Source organism: Tachysurus vachellii, chromosome 21 (genome assembly GCF_030014155.1).
Source record: "Tachysurus vachellii isolate PV-2020 chromosome 21, HZAU_Pvac_v1, whole genome shotgun sequence".
NCBI classification, from domain to species: domain Eukaryota; kingdom Metazoa; phylum Chordata; class Actinopteri; order Siluriformes; family Bagridae; genus Tachysurus; species Tachysurus vachellii.
The window spans coordinates 5,846,478-5,866,520 of NC_083480.1; the positions used below are offsets into that span (position 1 = coordinate 5,846,478).

General features: G+C 38.0%; 2 protein-coding genes across 4 annotated transcripts; one reads left to right on the forward strand and one right to left on the reverse strand.

Annotated features, from left to right (window-relative positions):
* Positions 1-237: 237 nt before the first annotated feature.
* On the forward strand, positions 238-8,733 carry psmb2 (proteasome 20S subunit beta 2). The gene is made up of 6 exons (XM_060897586.1): positions 238-461; positions 1,108-1,230; positions 3,039-3,109; positions 7,206-7,368; positions 8,235-8,284; positions 8,545-8,733. The coding sequence occupies exons 1-6, from the start codon at positions 371-373 to the stop codon at positions 8,644-8,646; spliced, it is 600 nt and encodes a 199-aa protein (XP_060753569.1). The 5' UTR covers positions 238-370; the 3' UTR covers positions 8,647-8,733.
* Positions 8,734-10,687: 1,954 nt separating this feature from the next.
* On the reverse strand, positions 10,688-19,335 carry tfap2e (transcription factor AP-2 epsilon). Of its 3 annotated transcripts, none has more exons than XM_060897470.1 (7): positions 19,251-19,335; positions 17,205-17,651; positions 15,529-15,583; positions 13,017-13,248; positions 12,387-12,505; positions 12,052-12,190; positions 10,688-10,980 (listed from the first exon to the last, which is right to left on the reverse strand). In XM_060897470.1, the coding sequence occupies exons 1-7, from the start codon at positions 19,293-19,295 to the stop codon at positions 10,719-10,721; spliced, it is 1,299 nt and encodes a 432-aa protein (XP_060753453.1). In that variant the 5' UTR covers positions 19,296-19,335; the 3' UTR covers positions 10,688-10,718. The 3 variants fall into 3 exon arrangements, with proteins under 3 accessions (XP_060753453.1, XP_060753454.1, XP_060753455.1); XM_060897471.1 differs by having other exon boundaries at positions 19,257-19,295; XM_060897472.1 differs by lacking the exon at positions 19,251-19,335 and adding an exon at positions 18,659-18,685.
* Between the last annotated feature and the right edge of the window lie 708 nt (positions 19,336-20,043).

Genomic DNA, 20,043 nt, shown 5'->3' on the forward strand with positions numbered 1-20,043 from the left:
TTATTATGTTATATATATGTAGGTATGAAAAAGCGTGTGAAATGCTTCAGTTAAAAAAACTAAGATATATATATATATATATATATATATATATATATATATATATATATATATATATATATATATATATATATATATATATATGTTTTAAAAGGAATTAAATGTATCATAACGTTAGCATACAGTACATAAACACACCACCACTAGCCATCCGGCACAATCAGGTGATGCCAAAAGACATGCGACCTTTACTTCCGGTGACGTTAGAAGGGCGCGCCGATGTGTTGAAGTTTTGCTGTGTAATTTCTTACTGTGTCCATTCGATACCGGTGTAACTAAAATTCTATAGGATTCATTTCCCTTTTGCAAGATGGAATATTTGATTGGTATTCAGGGTCCGGACTTTGTCTTGGTTGCGGCTGATAATGTGGCTGCCAGCAGCATCATCAAAATGAAACAAGGTAAAGATTTAGCAACTCACGAGCGTTAGCTTAGCATAGTTTAGCTTAGCATAGCTTAGTTTAGCATAGATTATCTTAGCTTAGCATGGTTTAGCTTAGCAGTCATGCTAGCTATTAGCCTAGCCCCGCAGCTCTAGTTCTTTAAAATTATGTGACTAAGTTAGAGGATTATTCGTGTATTAATATAACTAGTCGTCTTGTATGTATAACTGTTGTTCGCAAATAAATCGTAAGAATAACATTTACTGCAATTTCCTTTTAGATTAATCCGTGCTAGTCATTGCTAGCGGTTAGCGGCTTAGCTTGGCACTTTTGTGCGCAGAACAGATTTCTTGCAGTCAGTCAGTCAGTCAGTACAGATACGTTCATATGTTGTAATATTTTTGTTGTATGATTTCATTTGGTCTCGTTTACTGTTTATATTTGTGAGCTTGATGAGCTAGTCTCAGCAGATGAGTAGGCGAAATCTGTTACGAAAGTGAAAGTGTTTTTTGTTCGTCCTCAGAAGTCAGTAGATTTTTTTTTTATCTTGTAATAAGCACATAATTTTAAGCGTTATTAGTACTAATGTAACGGGATCATGTTTTTGGTGTTTGTGAGGGTAGGAAGTTGAAGTTAACCCTAATGTGAAACGTTTTTATTTCAGACTACGACAAAATGTTCAAACTGAGCGAGAAAATCCTGTTGCTGTGTGTCGGAGAAGCTGGAGATACTGTACAGTTTGCAGAATACATTCAGAAAAATGTCCAGCTCTACAAAATGAGAAATGGTATGTACTGTTGTGTTCTCTCACACTTTTATAAAGAACTGTGTTATTATTTCTCATGTTTTACATGTAGTAAAATGCTAACTGAATAACTGTCAAGGTTGTATAACTAGGATTGCTCATCTTCATGCATGTATGCATGCTAAGGTCTTATACAAAGTTAAAAAGTAAGTGTATATCACAATATTTTATTAAAAAATGTCAAATGGCATTGTTGCATGGCCCCTAGTTCCTCGTCAGTGCTTGGTCTGAACTCCTGGGAATCCTAGAGATTATCCCATGAAAATTATAGTCAAAAATGTGTAAACCTCTGACCATCACACACATGTGGTTATTGACACAAACTGTTGTCACAAAGCTGGAAGCACAGAATGTCAAGTCAAGAAGCTTTTATTGTAATTTCAACCATATATAGCTGTTGCAGTACACAGTGACATGAGACGATGTTTCTCCAGGGTCATGGAACTACATAAAACAAAGACAGAGTTAGGGACTTAGTAAGTTAGTCCTAGAGACATAAAGTGTATCTGTGCGTCCTGGTGCAAACAGTGCAGGACAAGACAAAAGTGCAGGACAAAAAATACAAGACAATAAACAAAAATACTTCAGTGTCTTTGTATGCTGTAGAATTACAGCTTCTCTTCACTGTAACTAAAAGGCAGAAACATGTTCCAGTATGACAATGTCCCTATGCACAATGTGAGCTCCTCGAAGTCAGGGTTGTGAGAAGGTCAGAGTGAAAGAACTCGAGTGTCTGGCACAGAGTCCTGACTCTGAACCTCACAGAACACATTTGAGATGAACTGGAACATCAACTTTATGTTCATGTTTAACATAAGTGCTCATGCTCTTGTGCAGAATAACCAAATATCCTCACAACACCACCCTGAATATATCAGAGAGTGTAAGCTATACTTTTTTTTTTGTAACCAGAGTTCTATATCACTCCTCCTAATCATTAGCAGTGTTGTGATTAGGCACATACCAACATTAAGGGAGACTGGAAAAGGATTCAGAGATGACTGATAAAGAGTGATGCTCAGGTTGTAGCAGACTTCATTGAGCAGCACGGGTATATAGTACATTAACATATACTATATACAGTTTGTAAGTAATGGAAAGGAGGAAGAGGTGCTTTTCGTAGAGTGGCATGTCATGAAGAGACTGGACACCATCCTGCCAATTGGCTGAGTTCATAATGTCTCTGTTTAGTCAGGAGAGTTCCTCATGTCTTCCATCAGTGTCAACTGTTCAGTTGAGCTTGTGATGAAATTGTTGCCAGGGATGACATAAAATCAATCATTTGATCATTGAGTCCAACCAACTTTAGAAGCCTCATGTTGGAGAGCACAGTATGACTAGAGACACACAATAAACACTAACAGTTTGTCACTAACTAATGGACGGTGTAAGATTGATGGATAAAAAGCTAATGAGGAAATTCAAGCTGTCTGAATAAAGTACCAAATGGCTTAATACGGTATGAAATACACTCACCATAGCCATGAAGAGATGAGTTTGGGGAACAGGATCCAACAGCTTACGAGTTGTAAGAGGAAATGGAGCAATGGCTTTATTAAAGGATGTAAACATGCACGTTCCTATGAATTTCTCTGCCTTTGGAGGCACAGTTTTGAAGAATATTACAAACTTATAATCTTTGATGTGCTTTCATGGGATGGGAATCATTTTTGATTTTAATAATTTGTGAACAATTTCTAGGAATTTAACGTGCTAAAACACTGTCATTATTTGCTGCTTATACAGACATTTTCATAAGTTTTGGCCTCTGTATGCTGTCTTTCTTTTAGGATATGAGCTCAGTCCGACGGCTGCTGCGAACTTCACCAGGAAGAACCTAGCAGATTATCTGCGCAGTAGGGTGTGTACATAAGTTTCTCTTGTTTTTATCCATCACACACATCTCACCTATAGTGAGAAAAAGGAGAAATGCAATTCAACATCATTCTTTCATCAAATATTTAAAAATATGCAGCAGTTTAATACAAAAATAGCAAGTCCAAATCTTAAATAAAACCATTACCTTGCATTAGTGTGTGTTTCTGGCACCTGATCACCTCTGAATTTCACCTGAGCACATAAAAAGGGAAGTGTCAGTACACCAGGCATACACTGTGATCAAGAAAATAAGTTCCTCAAACCAGAAGTAATCGTCTCTGGACAGGTGAGCCACATGGGATTGCGTAAAATGCACTAATATTAATGATAAGGAAGGTAAGAGAGAAGCCAGCTGTCACTAAGAAGGAGCTGCAGGAACTCCAGTTATACAGAAAGTAATCAACAATGCACTGGACTAAAGACATCTCCGTTTCTACACCTCACACTCCACAAAACCCCTCCACTGAACGACAAAACAAGTCTGCGGCAGTAATTCAGCTCGTCATATGACCCTAAGAACACTATATTACAGACAGTGAAGTTCAGAGGTGAGAGCATCATGACGTGGGGCTGGTTGTTGCATTACATCTGATTTGAAGTAACCATGAACGAATCAAAGTGCTGTTAGAGGAGAAGAGAATATAATTATCATTAGTTAGAAGGCAATTTAATTACATTAATTAAAAAACTGAATCTGAAGGAAATATGGTTAATAATAATTCCATCTCATGTTATTGCTTTTTTGTAATATTTTCCTTTTCTTTTTGTTGTTGTAATTCCTGTATTTGGTGTGCTGGTCTTCCAGTGCTGTTGAAATTTGAGGTGAGGAAATCGGGTGCCACAGCTGACTGTAAAATCATAACGAATAATCATAGGCACAGTTTATTAGATACTGACCTTGCTAGACAAACAACATTGATTGATATCTAAAATGACTTTCGTGTCAAAATGCAAAAGTTTACAATGTCGCCGCTCCGAAGGTGTGATTCTATTTTGCTCTCCTTCCCCTCAGACCGGTGCTCAGTTGTTAACACTGAACAAATCCGTAAACGTAATTCATGCTGGGTTGGCAGCACTGAGTCGTGCACCGCTTGCTGTGACTGAACGAAGGTAGTGTTGACAGTGATAAAAGACAGATGTCAGGATCTTGTGTGTCTACATTGTGAAATATGAGGTGTGATCGAAGTGTCTGTGCTCCTGAGCACCTGAGCATGCTCTACAGCATATAGTCCCTTTGTGTGAGTGTGTGTGAGAGATCACTTATGCACCCATCTGTGTAAAAGGCCTGTCTACACCCTGGCCCTGTTGTCTGCTAGTTTTTGTGTTAATTTGTTAGGAGTAGCTGCTGCTTGTCACAATAGCAGAAGGGAGAAAATAATTACAAAAAACAATTAGAGCATTTGTTGCAGGAGGGGCTGAAGAGGGAGAGCAAGCCCCGGGGGGTAAGAAGGAGCCCTCAGGGGCATCGGGCCTCGTTCCCAAATCAACATGCTTCAGCTGCAGCGCATCTAGTGCATGGTTAAAGAAAGGCCTTCACTGGCTGCCTACTTTACCAGACTTCCCTCTGAGGATTAGTTCTAGCACACTGCTCTCAAGGGCTGGGTGTGGTTAAGAAATAAACATAGTCAAAAACAATTCTAATTATATTTATTCCTAATGTACACATCTATAATGTACGTAATGAATGAATTATTGTCCTTGCTGTTATTATTTTTTTATTTCAGTGAATAAGGATTTGGATTTTGAGGTCATTTATTTAAAACCCTAAGTTCCTATTGGACATTTTTAAATCTACCCTAAGAAGTGCTTTTATTCATATCAGTTTTATCCTGAAATAATCTCTGATCGATTACTTAACATTCACTTACTTTTCTGTTGTCTGGTATCAGTGTACAGGTTTGAAAAGAAAGTAGTTTTAGATCGATGTAATGCAGACACGCTTGACCTTGGTAGCTGTAATCCTGGTTTGTCTAAAGGGAGCTACATTGTGTGTGTGTGTGTCTGTGTGTGTACTGTATAGACTGGGCTTTAGAAGGAAAAAAGTCTGCAGGGAACCCCTGGAGACTGCCTGCTTTTTTTAATCAGCTATTTTTATTATATTAATTATATTTGAGCAAGATTAAAATGTTGAGTTGTTGGTCGTTAAATCTATATGCTCGTATCGTTTTAAAAGAATGTTCCAGTAATTTGTGTTGTAAACTAATCTCGGTCTTGGAGCTCGGCTGCAGATGAATGTGATTTTAGCACAGACAATAAAATGTTAGTATGTAGCGAACTAATTAAAATGTAAAGCTATAATTTTTACACTTATACAAAATGACTTATTTGCCATGCCTCATCGAAAACGTTATGTAGTTTTATCTATAAAGCAAAACAAAAAACAAACAAAGCGATTCAAGAGCAGAGGAGTTTGAGTTACTGAAGCTTTTCACAAGGTTTTGTGGTCATTGTACGTGATCAGGTGTATACGATGGTGACACAGAACGTCATATTCTCTCCACTGAAGATCAAATCACAATGCGGAAACTAATGAATTTAGCAAAACGTGTATAGGTGGAATTGAACAATTGCCCTATTCTAAACTGTATTATATGTATTTGTACATTTTCCATAATTATTGTTCAGCTTTGCTTAAGAGACAAAAGTCTTTCTAAGGCTTTCAAATCTACACACAAATGTTTCCAAGAAACATCTTCTGTCTTCCAGAAATATAGCCGGGTCTCTAGACACAAATAATTACTGTCACCGTATTTCATGTTGCTCTATGGCTCAGCCACAGCTGAACTTGAGAGAAGACGCCAGGACAGAGAAAGGGAAGGGTGCCTTGGGCAGTCTGTGAGTTTGGAGGAACGCTGGTACACACACACACACACACACACACACACACACACACGTACACACACACATGCACGTGAAAAGGGAGGTGGAAGTGAAACATCTCTATCTTGACTGTCCCCAAGCCATTTTGCTTCAGTATCCATATCAAGCTATAGTATAGCCTAGAGTGCTATTTGGTGTTGTATGCTCGGGCGCTAATATTTAACGGTGTGTTCTTTTGGGTGAGGTGAGAGAATTGCTGTTGTGTTAGGAACTCAGGTGGGGTATGTATGAAACAGGTGTCAAGTTAAGAGAGAATGGATAGAGATGGCACTCCTGGGAGCTCTGTTGTTCCCCTGCTCGGTATCTCCAACAACCTGGGCTCTAAACCGACTGTCTACGGGGATACTCGCATGGAGCACAGCCAAGTTTCTCTAACACTTACACTCCCACTACACCATGTCAAAGCCAAGGTCTGAATCAGACTGCAGGCTTTATGATATGATGTGCACCTCTAGCACCTGAACCGCTTTCTAGATGTACCGTAGCTGGCATTAAGCCAGTTTATGTCTCTTCCTTCATGATGATGAAATGAGAACCAGCTGAGTTACTAATCTGTTCGGACACCAGAACGGTTCTTTCTTAAAAATGCAGCTTAAAGCGGAGGGAAGGGGAAGTGTAAAGCAGGTGTAAAGACACAGAGTTAGGAGATGGCAAAGCAAGTAAGCAGGAAAGAGACTAAAGGAAGTTTTAATGAGCTCTGGCTCAGCTCCAGGGCATCGGGGCGAGGGAGGGAGGCTTGGAGAGGAAGAGGAGAAGAGAAAGGTGGGGAGGTGCTCCAAGCTGCGGGGTGCTGTCATCCAGCAGATGTCACACTGCTGGTGACACCAACGACCCCCCAGACCGCTCAACACCCCCTCCCTGCCCCACCCCACCTTGCATTCTCTCCTGTTTCGGCTTATTCACACCCTCCCCTCTCTTTCTGACGCTGGTTTTGATGTTGATAATGCTACTTCAGTCCTTCGTTTTGTTGATTGCGTTTTAAGACTGAACTTGTTAATTAAAAACAGTGTTTTATGATCGTAGTGCGAACACTAGAGCAAACTTTAATAGTGATCTAAGGCACCTGAAGTGCTTTAATGAGAATGTCTGTGTGTAAATTTGTCTCTGTTTTTTGATGGTAAATTACTGTTGAACTGATGAGCTCTCTCTTAGTCTCTCTCTCTCTCTCTCTCTCTCTCTCTCTCTCTCGTTCCCTGTAGACTCCCTACCACGTGAACCTGCTTTTGGCAGGTTACGATCAGACCGACGGTCCTGCTCTGTACTATATGGACTACATGTCATCGCTGGCTAAAGCCCCATTCGCAGCACACGGATACGGAGCTTTCCTTACTCTGTCCATCATGGACCGATACTACAGGCCAGGTGAAACCCCTCTCTCTCCTCTGTTGCTGTTTCTCTGTGTGTGTAGGTGTCCAAATACTGGCCCAAATAAGAACCACGTTAAATTGCATCACAGTTTTTGATGCACATGAACAAGTAACATGGAAGACGTGTTTAAATCGAAAGGTTTTTTTTTATTTTTAAATTAATTAAATAAATTTTTTTTGTTTATTTTGTTATTCAGCTACATTCTATTTATATATTTATAGCCCGCAAGACTATATATAAACTAAGGAATTTAGGCAAGGAATTTATAAACTAAATATTATGGCAGACAAACGATTCTTCCTGGTGATTGCGTTTAAATCATTTTGTTGATGAATTATTATTATATGTCATTATAGACACCTGTACAGTACATTTACTGTAGCTTCCTAAAATTAAAAACAAATGCTTGTTTCTGCCAAAAAAACCCCCATTTGTTTCAGGTCATTTAAGGTTGAGGAATAAACAACAAAATATTGGTTGACAACTCTGACATGGCACTAATAAGCCACACTACTTTGCTACTAAAACTTTGCTACTAAAGTGCTACTTTGCACTACTAAAACACACACTGTTTTAGTTATTATACATAAAAAACTGTCTCAATGCCCATAATACCAGTTTTGACCAGGTGCTAAAACTTGATCTGTGGTCAGCAGAAAAAGTGTAGTTTCGAGTGTTTGGAGAGAAAGATTCCAGTACTTTTTGAGGTGGAAACAGACTTTCTGGTTCTTGTCAGGTTCTGCTTTCTGCTACTGTTTTTACAACTCTTAGTGTAAATCATACTGGCTTTTTTTTTTCCAAGCGTGTTTGTGATTTTTGAATTATTTTTGAAGTAAACATCTCTGTTGCTCTGTGTGCAGATCTGACACGTGATGAGGCACTAGACCTTCTGAAGAAGTGCATAGAAGAGGTAAGCTCTCTCTCTCTCTCTCACACACACACACACACATTCTGCCACGTCTCATCTCCACCATCGTTTTTGTCAGTTTTCTCTTGTACCTCCGTTTCTTCTGGTGTGAATGTCAGCTCAAACTAATGAAGTAAAATTAAGTTCTGTACAACGTTTAAACCATTTAAGCCATTTTCAGTGTTAATTGCTTTCTCCCCCCAATTCACTAATGTGTGATATGGTTTTTTTTTCTTCTTTTAAATTTTGCCTCGAATTCATAGCTCAACAAGCGCTTTATCCTGAACTTGCCCTCTTTCACCGTTCGCTTGATCGACAAGGATGGCATTCACGACATGGAGAAGCTTTTCGTGGGGGCAAAGTGACCGTCTGCTGTGGCATCTTCACACCATCACTCTTTTGTACTGCATATCTGATCCTTTATGTTCAAATAAAACTTTAGCCCTGTTAAATACATTGTGTTTTGAGTTTTTTTTTTCATACATTAAATGCAATATTTCTCTGTTTATCAACACGTCATAATTAACAGGATGTAATAAAAAAAAGTTAGCACTTATTGTCACGTCAAACAGAGAAATGTGATGAAGTTTATTAATAGAAGAGGAAGAAAAGTTGTGGAAGACTTAACTGGTAGAAACAGCTGGCCTCTAAAGGGTAGGATTGGTAATATTGTGTAATGTGTTTAAATGAATATCTTCATTTCCGCCTGTCTACCAAAGTCTAACAGCTCTGTCAATCCAATCAGTTCTTTTCTAAATTCAGTTTAATGTGAACAGATTCTTTGGTTAGTTTGCAGAGCAGAGCAGTGTGTATCCAAGAAAAAGCTGTAATCCCTGAGTTTAAGTCAACTGTCTCGATGTCGGTTGCCGTATACAACAGCTTGAGTTCAGGTTCTGAGCTGAAATGGAACTGGGACAAAAATAAGACCTGCTCATCAGTGAGTGTTTTTGAATGTGCTGCCGTTTCTCACCTTGTTCAGAGAAAGTATTTTTGTACTCTGCTTTATTTGTGTGTATATATATGTATGTGTGTGTGTGTGCGCATATCTTCCCTCTGCAGACAGGTGAGATTAATAAACATTAAACAATCCCCCTGAACATAACCGGAATCTGCAGGGAAGAGGAGCATATGTTCGCCTGCGGGCACAGAGACGCTGAATCGTGTCTACGAGTATCAGAGAGAGAGAGAGAGAGAGAGATCAGGGAATCAACACTCAGGGCGTGCGAGCTAGTAGGGGGGCAGGTATGGAGGTGTAGTGCCCCAGAGCAGATGAAGAAAGGTAGAGTGGCAGATGGAGTGAGAGAAGGACTGGAGGGGGATTAGCTACTGTGAGATTAGTTACTTGTTTGCAATCGTAGTGGTTTTGTGTTACCTTCTGGATTACCTGCTGAGACTCTGCAACCTTCGGTGTGATTCGTTTTTAACACTTTTACACCGAAGGTTTGGATTGTGCCAATTTAATAATAAAGAGGATTAACAAAAATAAATTCTGTTCACCATTAACTGTGATCACTTGCAGAAGAGAAACATGAAATAAAATATACTATGTAGAAGCCGCATAGGGATTAATACACAGTACATATTTTAAACAGAACCTTTGGGTTTGCTTTTGTGTAAAGGCTGAAATTATGTTCATAATAATTATATATTTGAGTAATTATTTATTATTTTCTCTAATAAATGTTATATTTCTATATTATTTAATATATTATTCTTAGTAATTAAGTTCTTTAGTATGTCTATTGAGTTTTTTTTGATCATGAGAAATGTCTTGGAATGTGATTAAATTTAAAAAAAGAAATTGTGTGATTGATATAAAAACAGTGAAAAACATGTGCTGTATGTGTTTTATATAAACCCAGTAAGGACAAATACACCAGCTGTATTAACCAGGCACACCATTATTTTGTTTTTAATAATATATTACATTTACCTTGAAATACAATAATAATAATTAATAATAATAATAACATCATGGGTAACAAACATATAGTAGGGAGTACAAAAAGACAATATTTGCATTGTTTCTTAACGAACGCTTCCGTCAGCAACGTGCGGCATCTCTAGCTGCCTTTTGCAGTTCCTGTGGCTCGGATTTCAGTGAAACACAGGGCGAGTACACGGGCGCTGTTCTGAATGTCCACCCCACAATCCAGAGAAGTGAGAAGCTATGATTCATGCACTCTCTTTCTCTTTCTCTCTCTCCAGAGGACATCACATCCTAATTGATCCGGTAATACAGAGATTGAATCAAATCCAGCAGCTGATTCAGTTAGATTCGGATAGCAAGCACACACACCCACACATAAATACACGTGTAAACACACTCTCACTCTCACTCTCACTCTCACTCTCTCACTCTCACTCTCTCACTCTCTCTCCTAAAGGCTGTGGAAGAGCTCAGTCTTTGTGATGTTGCCGGATATGCACCGCTGCCTCATTTGCAGTGTTTCAAGTCTTTCTCCTGGTGGCTCTTGCCGCCTCCCTCTGCTTTGTCCAGCAGTTTGAGGGCCTCCAGCAGGTAGCTCTGGAAGGCGCAGAGGGCAGCGCAAATGGCTGGAGTGCCAAAGCCATGAGTGAGCAGGCTGAAGTGGGTCAAGCTGCCTTGAACCCCGGGCTCCAGGCACGGTGTGGGTCGACTCGCACCCAGCGGTGACCTGTCCTGGGACATGAGGTCAACAAACTCTTTGCAGATCTCCCTGAGGACAAGGAGAAAGTGAAGGTTAGAGCAGACGGTAGGGTATTTAATAAACCTCAGGGCTGTCTGAACAGAAGGTTTTTTTGTTCAGATTTCTTTTTCTATTTTTAAATAAAACTTCTTTGACTTATTGCTTGATGCAGAAAAAGGGCTCTGAGTAAATGCATGTCATTCATAACACATTAAACACAATAGTATGAAGAAGTATGAAGCTTATTGGAGTCATTAGTTTTCTGTCCAGCATCACAGGGTTAATGGATATTTGTATATTTTAACAGATCATGATGTGTCTGAGCAACCTGACATCATTAACTATGTGTTTATTAATTGTAATTTGGTACTGAGAAAATTGGTGAATAAATAACAGATTTTTGATTAGCTGTTTTTTTTTCCTGAGTGTGAGGAGGATAAATTCTTAATTAAATGTTAATTCTTGCATGATAAATTGAACATATGTGATTTTTTAAAAGAAATTCAATCAAATGTGAATAAAAATGAGTGATTAAAACAGTACAAAGCAACACAATACTATTAATAGTCACTCTTAACTTTAACATACAGATAAAACAAAATGTTAGGAATAATTTTTTTTGAATGAAAAAAAAATTGTTTTATTTTTCAAATGAAAATTTTCCACTTTCATTCGTACACTGTTGCGTGTTGATTTTCTTTCTTGGGTGTTTTATGGAATGCAGTGATTATTACAGCATTTTGTAAATCTAATTTTCTGAGAGGATAAATCTCAGTCTGAAAACATCTAATTATGCTCCTCAGTTAATGACCAAGCTGCATCAGATGTGTTGGGGGCCGGACAGTGCATCCTGAGGCCTGGATATAGATTTGATTTTGTTGCAGTATGGTGTTAAATATTTGGATAGTCCTAATGTTAGGATCAGCAGTTTACAACAGGAGGCATTCATATCATTAAGCTACAACTAGGAATTAATGGGATTAATTACAATCTAATAAGTGCATGTTTGACGTACAAGATCATTTGAGATAGTTTATACTCATATACTGTGGAAGCACTGGTGATGATAATGACATTAGATCAGATGTGACTGGGACTCACTTGGTGGCCAGCAGCATGCTTCTCCGTGTGGGGAGGTGGTCTGGATCACTCTGCCTACATAAGTACTCTGCAGTCGCCCTCGCTGGGAACTCTGTCTCACACACATAACCAAAGTCCCGTGCCAGGTGGACTGCCTCACCTTAAAGAAATTCATTTCAGATTAGAACTTGTCTAAAAACGCTGAAGCGGTGAGGTACTGTGCCGTATGAATACATGACTAATGCAGTGCATCAGTGTCTTTATATATGTATATATATATATATATATATACATATATATATATGTATATATATATATATATATATGTATGTGTGTGTGTGTGTGTGTGTATGTACCTTCCACTAGTGCTGTGAGGAGTGTGACATTAGCTGCCTTGCGGCGACCGGCAGGAAGGTTGAGACCGATCTTCTCCAGACGCTCACGGAGGCAGCGGCCGCCGTTCTTTGACTTTGCTCTGAGGAAGGGGACAAAGAGACGCTTAACACTGCTGACATCCTCTCATTAGCAGCTCTGACCAGTTCACCTCTCATCTGGGTTATACCCTTATTTTCCCCAGATCGCTTTTTTCCCCTGAATTCACAATGTTTAGCTTATGGGCTAAATAATTTCTCATTCATTAACCTTCATTAATCAAGCAAATGACTTTGGCTTTTTTTTTTTTTTGATGTAGGAAGTGGATAGATGCAAAAAATGTTAAATAAAGATACATTAAAAAAAAAAGAATGTCTATACAGTGTTTGGTGTTTCTAAAGAGAATATTTATAAATTCAGGAAATTATTGATTGATTTGCAAATATTTTAATTTGTAACACTAAAATGAAATACAACATGCTTGTTTAACATATTACATTGTGTGGGTGAATATTTCAGTTCCATTTAGTTTGAATCTCCTAAAATGTAATTTGTGCTGCTCTCTCTATATCTGTTTAATAGCTGTTCAGGTCTTGTGTGGAACCTCTGCTCACCTCCGCAGCACTCCTCCTAACAGCGAGGCATTGAGACACTCAGGAGGAGACAGTCTCCTCTGGACCTCTCCCACTGTCACCTTGTACTTGGACGTAGAGCTGAGGAGAGACAGGCGTCCAGGAACCGAGCAGAAGACCTCAGCAGGGTTGGACACACCGCCGAGACCCAAACCGTCTTTACCAAAGGATAAGACAGACAGAGCAGAGCCGTTCAACTTGGAAGGGACTGGAACTAGAGCGAGAAAGAGACAGCAACAGGAGACGTATTCGATATTTGTCAGATTTCTGCTTCTTCTGAATTTTCACATGCTGTAATGAAAAATGTAGAAGGAGGAAATGAAAAGTAGGACAAGTGACGGCAGCAGCGGGTTTAACACGATGCTCGTGTCACTACACTTTTTTAGTTTAATTTTTCACCTTCTTAACTGATCTCATCTGGTAGTTTATCACTGTTTTAATGTTGTTGTTTTTTCATTTGAGAAATTGGATGTCACTTATTATCATTTTTACAATTAAAAAAAATCACAGCTTTTGATCATGTTCTCTTCTGGCACGTTGCTTTTCATTTGCAACTATTCAGCTTACACCCATGACACAAACTGACAACATAGCATTAATCAATACAACATAACAATGACTAAAATAGGTAATTTATTATAAACTATTTGAAATTTCATGCCAGTCTGGAATCAGTTGTTACACTGTCAGAGAACGTTCGTAACGTCAGAGGTTTCCTGTTAAAAATGCTCACACTTAAAGGCTTTCAACTCTTAGAAGAGGTTGTGATTCTTACGAATGTCTTAAAAATTGAGCTCAAGCATATTTCATGAAAAAAAAAGACGAAACCTAATCAGAATAGCATTTATAAGCCAACATACCTGAACAATATTGCAACAGAATAACAGATTCACAAGCAGTGAATTTGAAGAAATTTGTCTGACACTTGGTGTTTTAAATAATGTTAAATAATGTTTAGAAGAGGCGTTTAATGTAAATGTTTTAATCACGGCGATTGTGTACAATATTAAAAAAAAGGTTCAGTGGATAGTGAAGCATTCTTTGCTTTCTAAAGCGGTTCTCCTTTATTCCTAGGATTTTAAGATTCATCACTCAGTAATGATCCACCAGTAATAAACAGACCAGACTGAACCCAAAACCCATCTGCTTCTAGCTCTGGTTTTGATGGGATACTTAGTCAGTGACTGAATTACAAACAATCTCCTCTTTAGCAAATAACGCCATGAAGCTTAGAGAAGTAGCTTTTTGGATTGACTAGGAAGTTTTTTTTTTAAATATTGACCTTTTACACATTAGAATCATTAACCATTAAAAACAAACAAACAAAAAAAAAGAACAAAAAAATCCCCAACACCGAAAGCATTTTAAGAGGGCTATGTGATACCTTGGGGTATGTGATTTTATTTTATTTTGTTATATTATGGGAAATCTCTATGCAACAAGTTATTTTAATTAGGATTGAATTTGTAACCTGTTTGTCTAGTCACCTGAATTGAATGGGTTTAATCCAAACATTAAACAAGTCTTTAAACTTGGACATCATTTGTTCTCTTGATGAAAAGTTCAGAAATAAAATATATAAATACCCAAAAAATTATTTTACACATTTACATAAGTCTAATTTGAAATAAATAAATAAATAAATAAATAAATAAAAGCTCCACTAAGAGGAATCTATTTTGCATTTAAAAGGCTCCCTAGATGCAAAATGTTTAAAAGCCATTGTATAGAAATCATTAATTATGTTCTTACTTATATAGACACTTAAAAATGAAACAATGAAAAAATTATTCTGTCTGGGTGTTTGTGTGTTGTCCTGTGTCTTGTGTCTCTGTATCTCACCCTGCTGTGATGCCCAACATTAGCAGCCTCTATTCAAAACGCAGCTGTGTGTGTGTGTGTGTGTCGCTCTATGTGCTCTGCACACCTTCGGTTTATTCATACAGACTTTATAGGCTTTTATCCTCTCCGAGAATCTGCAAAACCCATGAGAGCGCACCGAAACCAATCCACAAACGTGTGAATTAAGATGGCATTTGTATAAAAAACATGATACGATCCAACTTCTGAGAGAGAGAGAGAGAGAGAGAGAGAGAGAGAGAGAGAGAGAGAGAGAGAGAGAGAGAGAGAGAGAGAGAGAAGGAATAGAGCTGGAGTTTCTGTGTGACCTATAAAAATCCAATTTCTTGGTATTTCAGTGGAAAGATCACACTGTGAATTCCTCACAACTCTTCTTCATCACCCCTCCTTCTCCCATGAGCTGGTTTACTAATCCCTCTTTTTTTCTCTCATATGACCATGAACAGTTCATTAAGAGTTACTGCCTTAAGGGTGAACTGAGCGTTGGATGATTTCTTGACTTCACATGAAACGACACTGCTGAATTATTTCTGTGGTGGGGACTGTGTGTGTTTGTGTGTGTGTGTGTGTGTGTGTGTGTGTGTGTGTGTGTGTGTGTGTGTGTGTGTGTGTGTGTGTGTGAGTTATATCTTACCTTTCTTGATAACAGAGTGATCCAAGATTCCCAGGGATGATGTTTCCTCCATTCCCTGTTAAAAAAAAATATATATTTTTTCAATCTCATAACCGATTATTAGTGATTTGTCAATGTGCATCTGCACAATAATTACAAACAATAAATAATTGGCTTATTGTTCTAATGCTATTTGAACATAACATAACTTAATGAATTAATTAAAATATAAAAAACTGATTCTGAGGATGAGCCCTCTGTGTTAAATTAGTCTATAAAAAGTTTAGAAAAACTAGAGAAATTGTTTTATTTTATGTAGACAAAATTTATTCTGAGTCGAGAAAAAAAATCATTATTGTGAATTAAAATGTAATCATACAGAATTCCTTCTGCCTATTTTAAAACAGTGCCAAATTCTATTCATCGTTTAAATAGTTATCCTTTCCAAAATGATTTATTTATTTGATTATTTCTAATCGTAAATGCATGAATTTTTAAAGTGGTTCTCAGTTAAAAAATCAGAAATTCGTTATCCAGCCGGTTGTTTGTTAAGTAGAGCAAATAAACATGGAGTGTTTTGCAGAATTAAAAGGGGGTTCGTATGTTTCACATTAAAATAGTCTCACGCAGAGAGAAAAAAACCTTTTTTGTTGACCTCAACTGTCTAAATAAATCGATTGGTTGCGCTCAGTTGTCAAACACTAAGTCATTCAGACCACTATGATCCTGCACCTGCTCCAAAACACCAACACCCCCGAGTCGGGAAAATGATTTTAAACCTATTTGAATGAATATAACCGAATAAAAAATAAACAATAAACATTTCCTGCTCTTATCTATATAAATGTCCTAACACTTTCAATGTCATACTACAATACAATGGAACACTTATATATAGTCAGTGAATAATAAAATAATAGAAAAGAGTCAATCATCGATTAGCTTACTGAAAAAAAAAATAAACTAAACTAATAATAATAATAATAATAATAATAATAATAATAATAAAATTACAGAAACAGCATGAACCTTGTACTAAGCTAGTGTTTAGATACGTGCGCAATTCTGGTGCTCCACAAATAGGCTACGTTTAATTAGTATCATAAATAATTAGTCTCACGTGAATCAATTAACAGGCTACAGTTAATTAAATTAAAATTGTGTGAATGGAAAATTCATACAATGCATGAAGTATACAGTTCATAAAGGCTTACAGGAATTTGTTCAATTGTTTCTGAAGTTGTGGTATGAAATTGATAGGGATGGAAATGTGATTATGAGAGAAATGTGTGTTATTATGGGACTAATATGTAGTTATAAATCTAACACCTAAAAGTGTTTATTTTTATATATTTATACATGAAATGTATATACACCAGTGAAGTTCAAACGCTCCCGTGACACCACGTGAAAAAAAAACTGAATAAGCGAAAATAAAGAAATTGTGAAAATTCATATGTGAAAAATGAAGCATATTTAAATGCTATATATAGGCGCTTAAAAACCACATCATTCTAATTTTCTGAACTTTTCTGATATGGATGTTAGCAGAGTTTTCAGTGTGTACGCACTTTAAAAAGTCAGTCACGAATGATATGGAATAATAAAAGGTTTTACAGAACTAACCGAAATCTTGCCTTATTTTATGTGATATACACCCGACGCTAATGAAATGAACGTGTTGTGCAAAGACTTGCCTGCAGATCCTCATTGCCGTGCTGAGCCGCGTGCAGGCCGAGCGGCGCATCTCCAAGCGCTCCCGCTCCTGCTCCCTCACCAAGCGCATGGAGAAGCCGGGGAACACCGGGATATTCACGCCGGGGCTCGAGGCTCAGTGCACGGTGTGGCTGTGGTAGGACTCCCGCGTCCTCCGGGTTGCGGCCCCGCGGGGGGTGCCAGGCGGCCTGCTGGTGCTGATGCAGGGAGCTGATGGACTGGTACGGGTCGGCCAGGTGCGGGTATCCCGAGTCTTGTGCCTGCGAGTAGGAAAGCGACGCCTGCGGATAAGGAGGAGGGAAGTACGGCGGCTGGAAGTCCGAGGCCGGAGTGTGGCACAGCGGAGGAGCCGCAGAGTAAGCCGTCTGATTCAGAGAGCAGAGCTGAGACAGTCTCGGTGAGGAGCCCGAGATCCCATCAGAGCGCTCCTAAATACAAACAGCAACATTATAAACTTTATTCTGCTTGGCCAAAAACGGGTTCCATTATAATTTATTAATACTTCTTAAAAGAGCCCTCATTAAAAAACATACATAAAGTCCTGAAACCTTAATTTTTCATTGTAGCGTAAAAGTAAAGACTATAACATGTAATGTATATACATGACATACATACATCTATTAATAGTAAAGTAGTAGGCAAGTAACTATTTAGGTGTTTAGTTGTATTTGCATCCATTAGATATTTTAAAAACTAACAATTCTAAAGTTAAATATTTTACAAGATCCATTCATTTTACCAATAAAAAAAGAAGCTGGAAATATTCCCAATTTTAATGCAGCAGGTGTTTCTGTCTGTTTTACATTCAGACAAACACATGACTTATTCTGTTCCTCTTACGAGAAACGAGATAAAGATTCTTCAGAAAAAAGACATGTTTTTTTCAAAACATGTTCTTGCGCATTTGACCAAATCCTCGACAGATGTGTAATACAATAGTGTTGGCTACATGGACCTACATGAACAGACCTTATGAAGCTTTCAGCCAGCGCAAAATCAACGATGTGTCAGTGAAATCAATTCTGCGACTGTAGCACGAATGATCTGCGAGTACGGCTTTATTTTGTGATATAAATCCCGTGTTCTTTAATTACTGTATTTCCAATTATCCCCATGTAACTAACGCGCAATTAACGGGCGCCAATCTGTTTATTATTTCTCCTGTAAACATTTCTGAGTGATTGTGAAAGCCCAGCAATACACATCTGAGTTTAATAACTCCAAAGACAATTTGTCACACATATAGCATATGTTAAAGCTCTAAGCATTTATACATTAATCATAAAATGACCGTAACACCTGATGTCATCCGTACACAATAACTGCATTTACGCATGAACACGGCCGAGATGTACGGAGTAAAATAAATCAAATTCAATGCATCTATTGAATTGTATATGCAAAAGAATATACAAACAATCACTGCTACACTCACCATCGCTGAGTAGGTGTGCACTAACATGTGGATGTACAAGTGGTCTGGGATGAAACTTGGCTCTCTGTTCAGTTGCAGGATCCTCGAAAACGACCGAACAGGGAATTCACAAACTCATTGACGTGCTAGATCCATGCAGACAGGCGTAAATGTTCGTAGTGCCGCTGTTACGAGTGCTGTGCGCGCGTTCGGGTGTGTGTGCGTGTGCGTGTGTGTGAGATGTGTAAATGTTCAACTCTCCCGGACTGTGCGCAATGTGCGCTCTTATAGCGTCACCACAGCTGGGTGTACTATACAGGGGAGGGGTCGTATGGACCACCTTAAAGGGACAATTATGCGCTTGTTTAAACTATTTACAATATTTATTCATGAAACATTCAGATTTTTAGGTCCTGTGCAGGTTATTCCATTTCAAAGCAAATGAAATACTTCTATAATATACTTTTCTTTTTATTATATACTCTATAATATAAACAAATGTTAAGACGATACTTTTACTATTATTATTATTATTATTATTATTATTATTAAATAATAATGAAACATATCAACAGTTTTGCGTCATTATTAAATGAGCTGACTGTTTGCTTACTTGTACGCAGTAGGGATCCGACTTTGTCCTGGATTTCCACAGCATGTTGCTTATCGATTTGAAGACACTGAAGTGGAGGTTTGGAGCTGCAGGTTGTGCAGTGTGTGAAAAAAGAAAGGCGACACTCAGGACTTTTATGAACACAAAGAAGACGGGACAACGAAAGGGGCGGAGGGTGGAACAGAGTGACACGGAGTAAAAAAGTGGGGACATAAGAAACACCTGCTTAAACCATGGGTTGTGTCCCAAATCGTGTAGCACAGGACTAAATAGTGCGGGTTCTTCAGCTTTAAAAAGGTTTTTGTTATTGTTAATGCAAGGAGTAACAGCCTTATTTCTTGTTTACGTGATGTCAGCCGTGACATTTTATTTATTATACAGAATTTGGTGTGTGTGTGTGTGTGTGTGTATGGAGGGGGTGGGGTGGGGGAGACTTAGAGAGAACTGACTTAAGCCTGTTTATCTCTAGCAGCTGATCACATTTATAATCTGAACCGGAGATATTATGTCATTTCAGAGTACACACACACACAAATATATATCTATATCTATATATATACAGTATATATATGCGCAATAACTTTGCAGCTCAATGTACTCAGGTTAATATACCAAATTTCATACATCAATACCTCAATAAATCCAAACAATATGATATATTATTATACGTCTCTATTATTTTCTCAATTGTAAACTGGAATTAACTCTTACGAAATGTGGTCATATTTTAGACCAATAAGGTCCAACAGAGTAAAGATGTGATCTACTGCTGTCTATCCATCCATTCTATGTA

What these genes read in the sequence shown, in the direction of transcription:
- psmb2 (XM_060897586.1), top strand. Translation starts at nt 371, where the DNA reads ATGGAATATTTGATTGGTATTCAGGGTCCGGACTTTGTCTTGGTTGCG. An exon ending in GCTCTACAAAATGAGAAATG is followed by an intron (nt 1,231 to 3,038) that starts GTATGTACTGTT and finishes TCTTTCTTTTAG; the next exon opens with GATATGAGCTCAGTCCGACG. An exon ending in GGACCGATACTACAGGCCAG is followed by an intron (nt 7,369 to 8,234) that starts GTGAAACCCCTC and finishes CTCTGTGTGCAG; the next exon opens with ATCTGACACGTGATGAGGCA.
- tfap2e (XM_060897470.1), bottom strand. Translation starts at nt 19,295, where the DNA reads ATGCTGTGGAAATCCAGGACAAAGTCGGATCCCTACTGCGTACAA. An exon ending in CGGATCCCTACTGCGTACAA is followed by an intron (nt 17,652 to 19,250) that starts GTAAGCAAACAG and finishes GTTTGTATTTAG; the next exon opens with GAGCGCTCTGATGGGATCTC. An exon ending in TTAGGAGGAGTGCTGCGGAG is followed by an intron (nt 12,506 to 13,016) that starts GTGAGCAGAGGT and finishes CCCCTTCCTCAG; the next exon opens with AGCAAAGTCAAAGAACGGCG.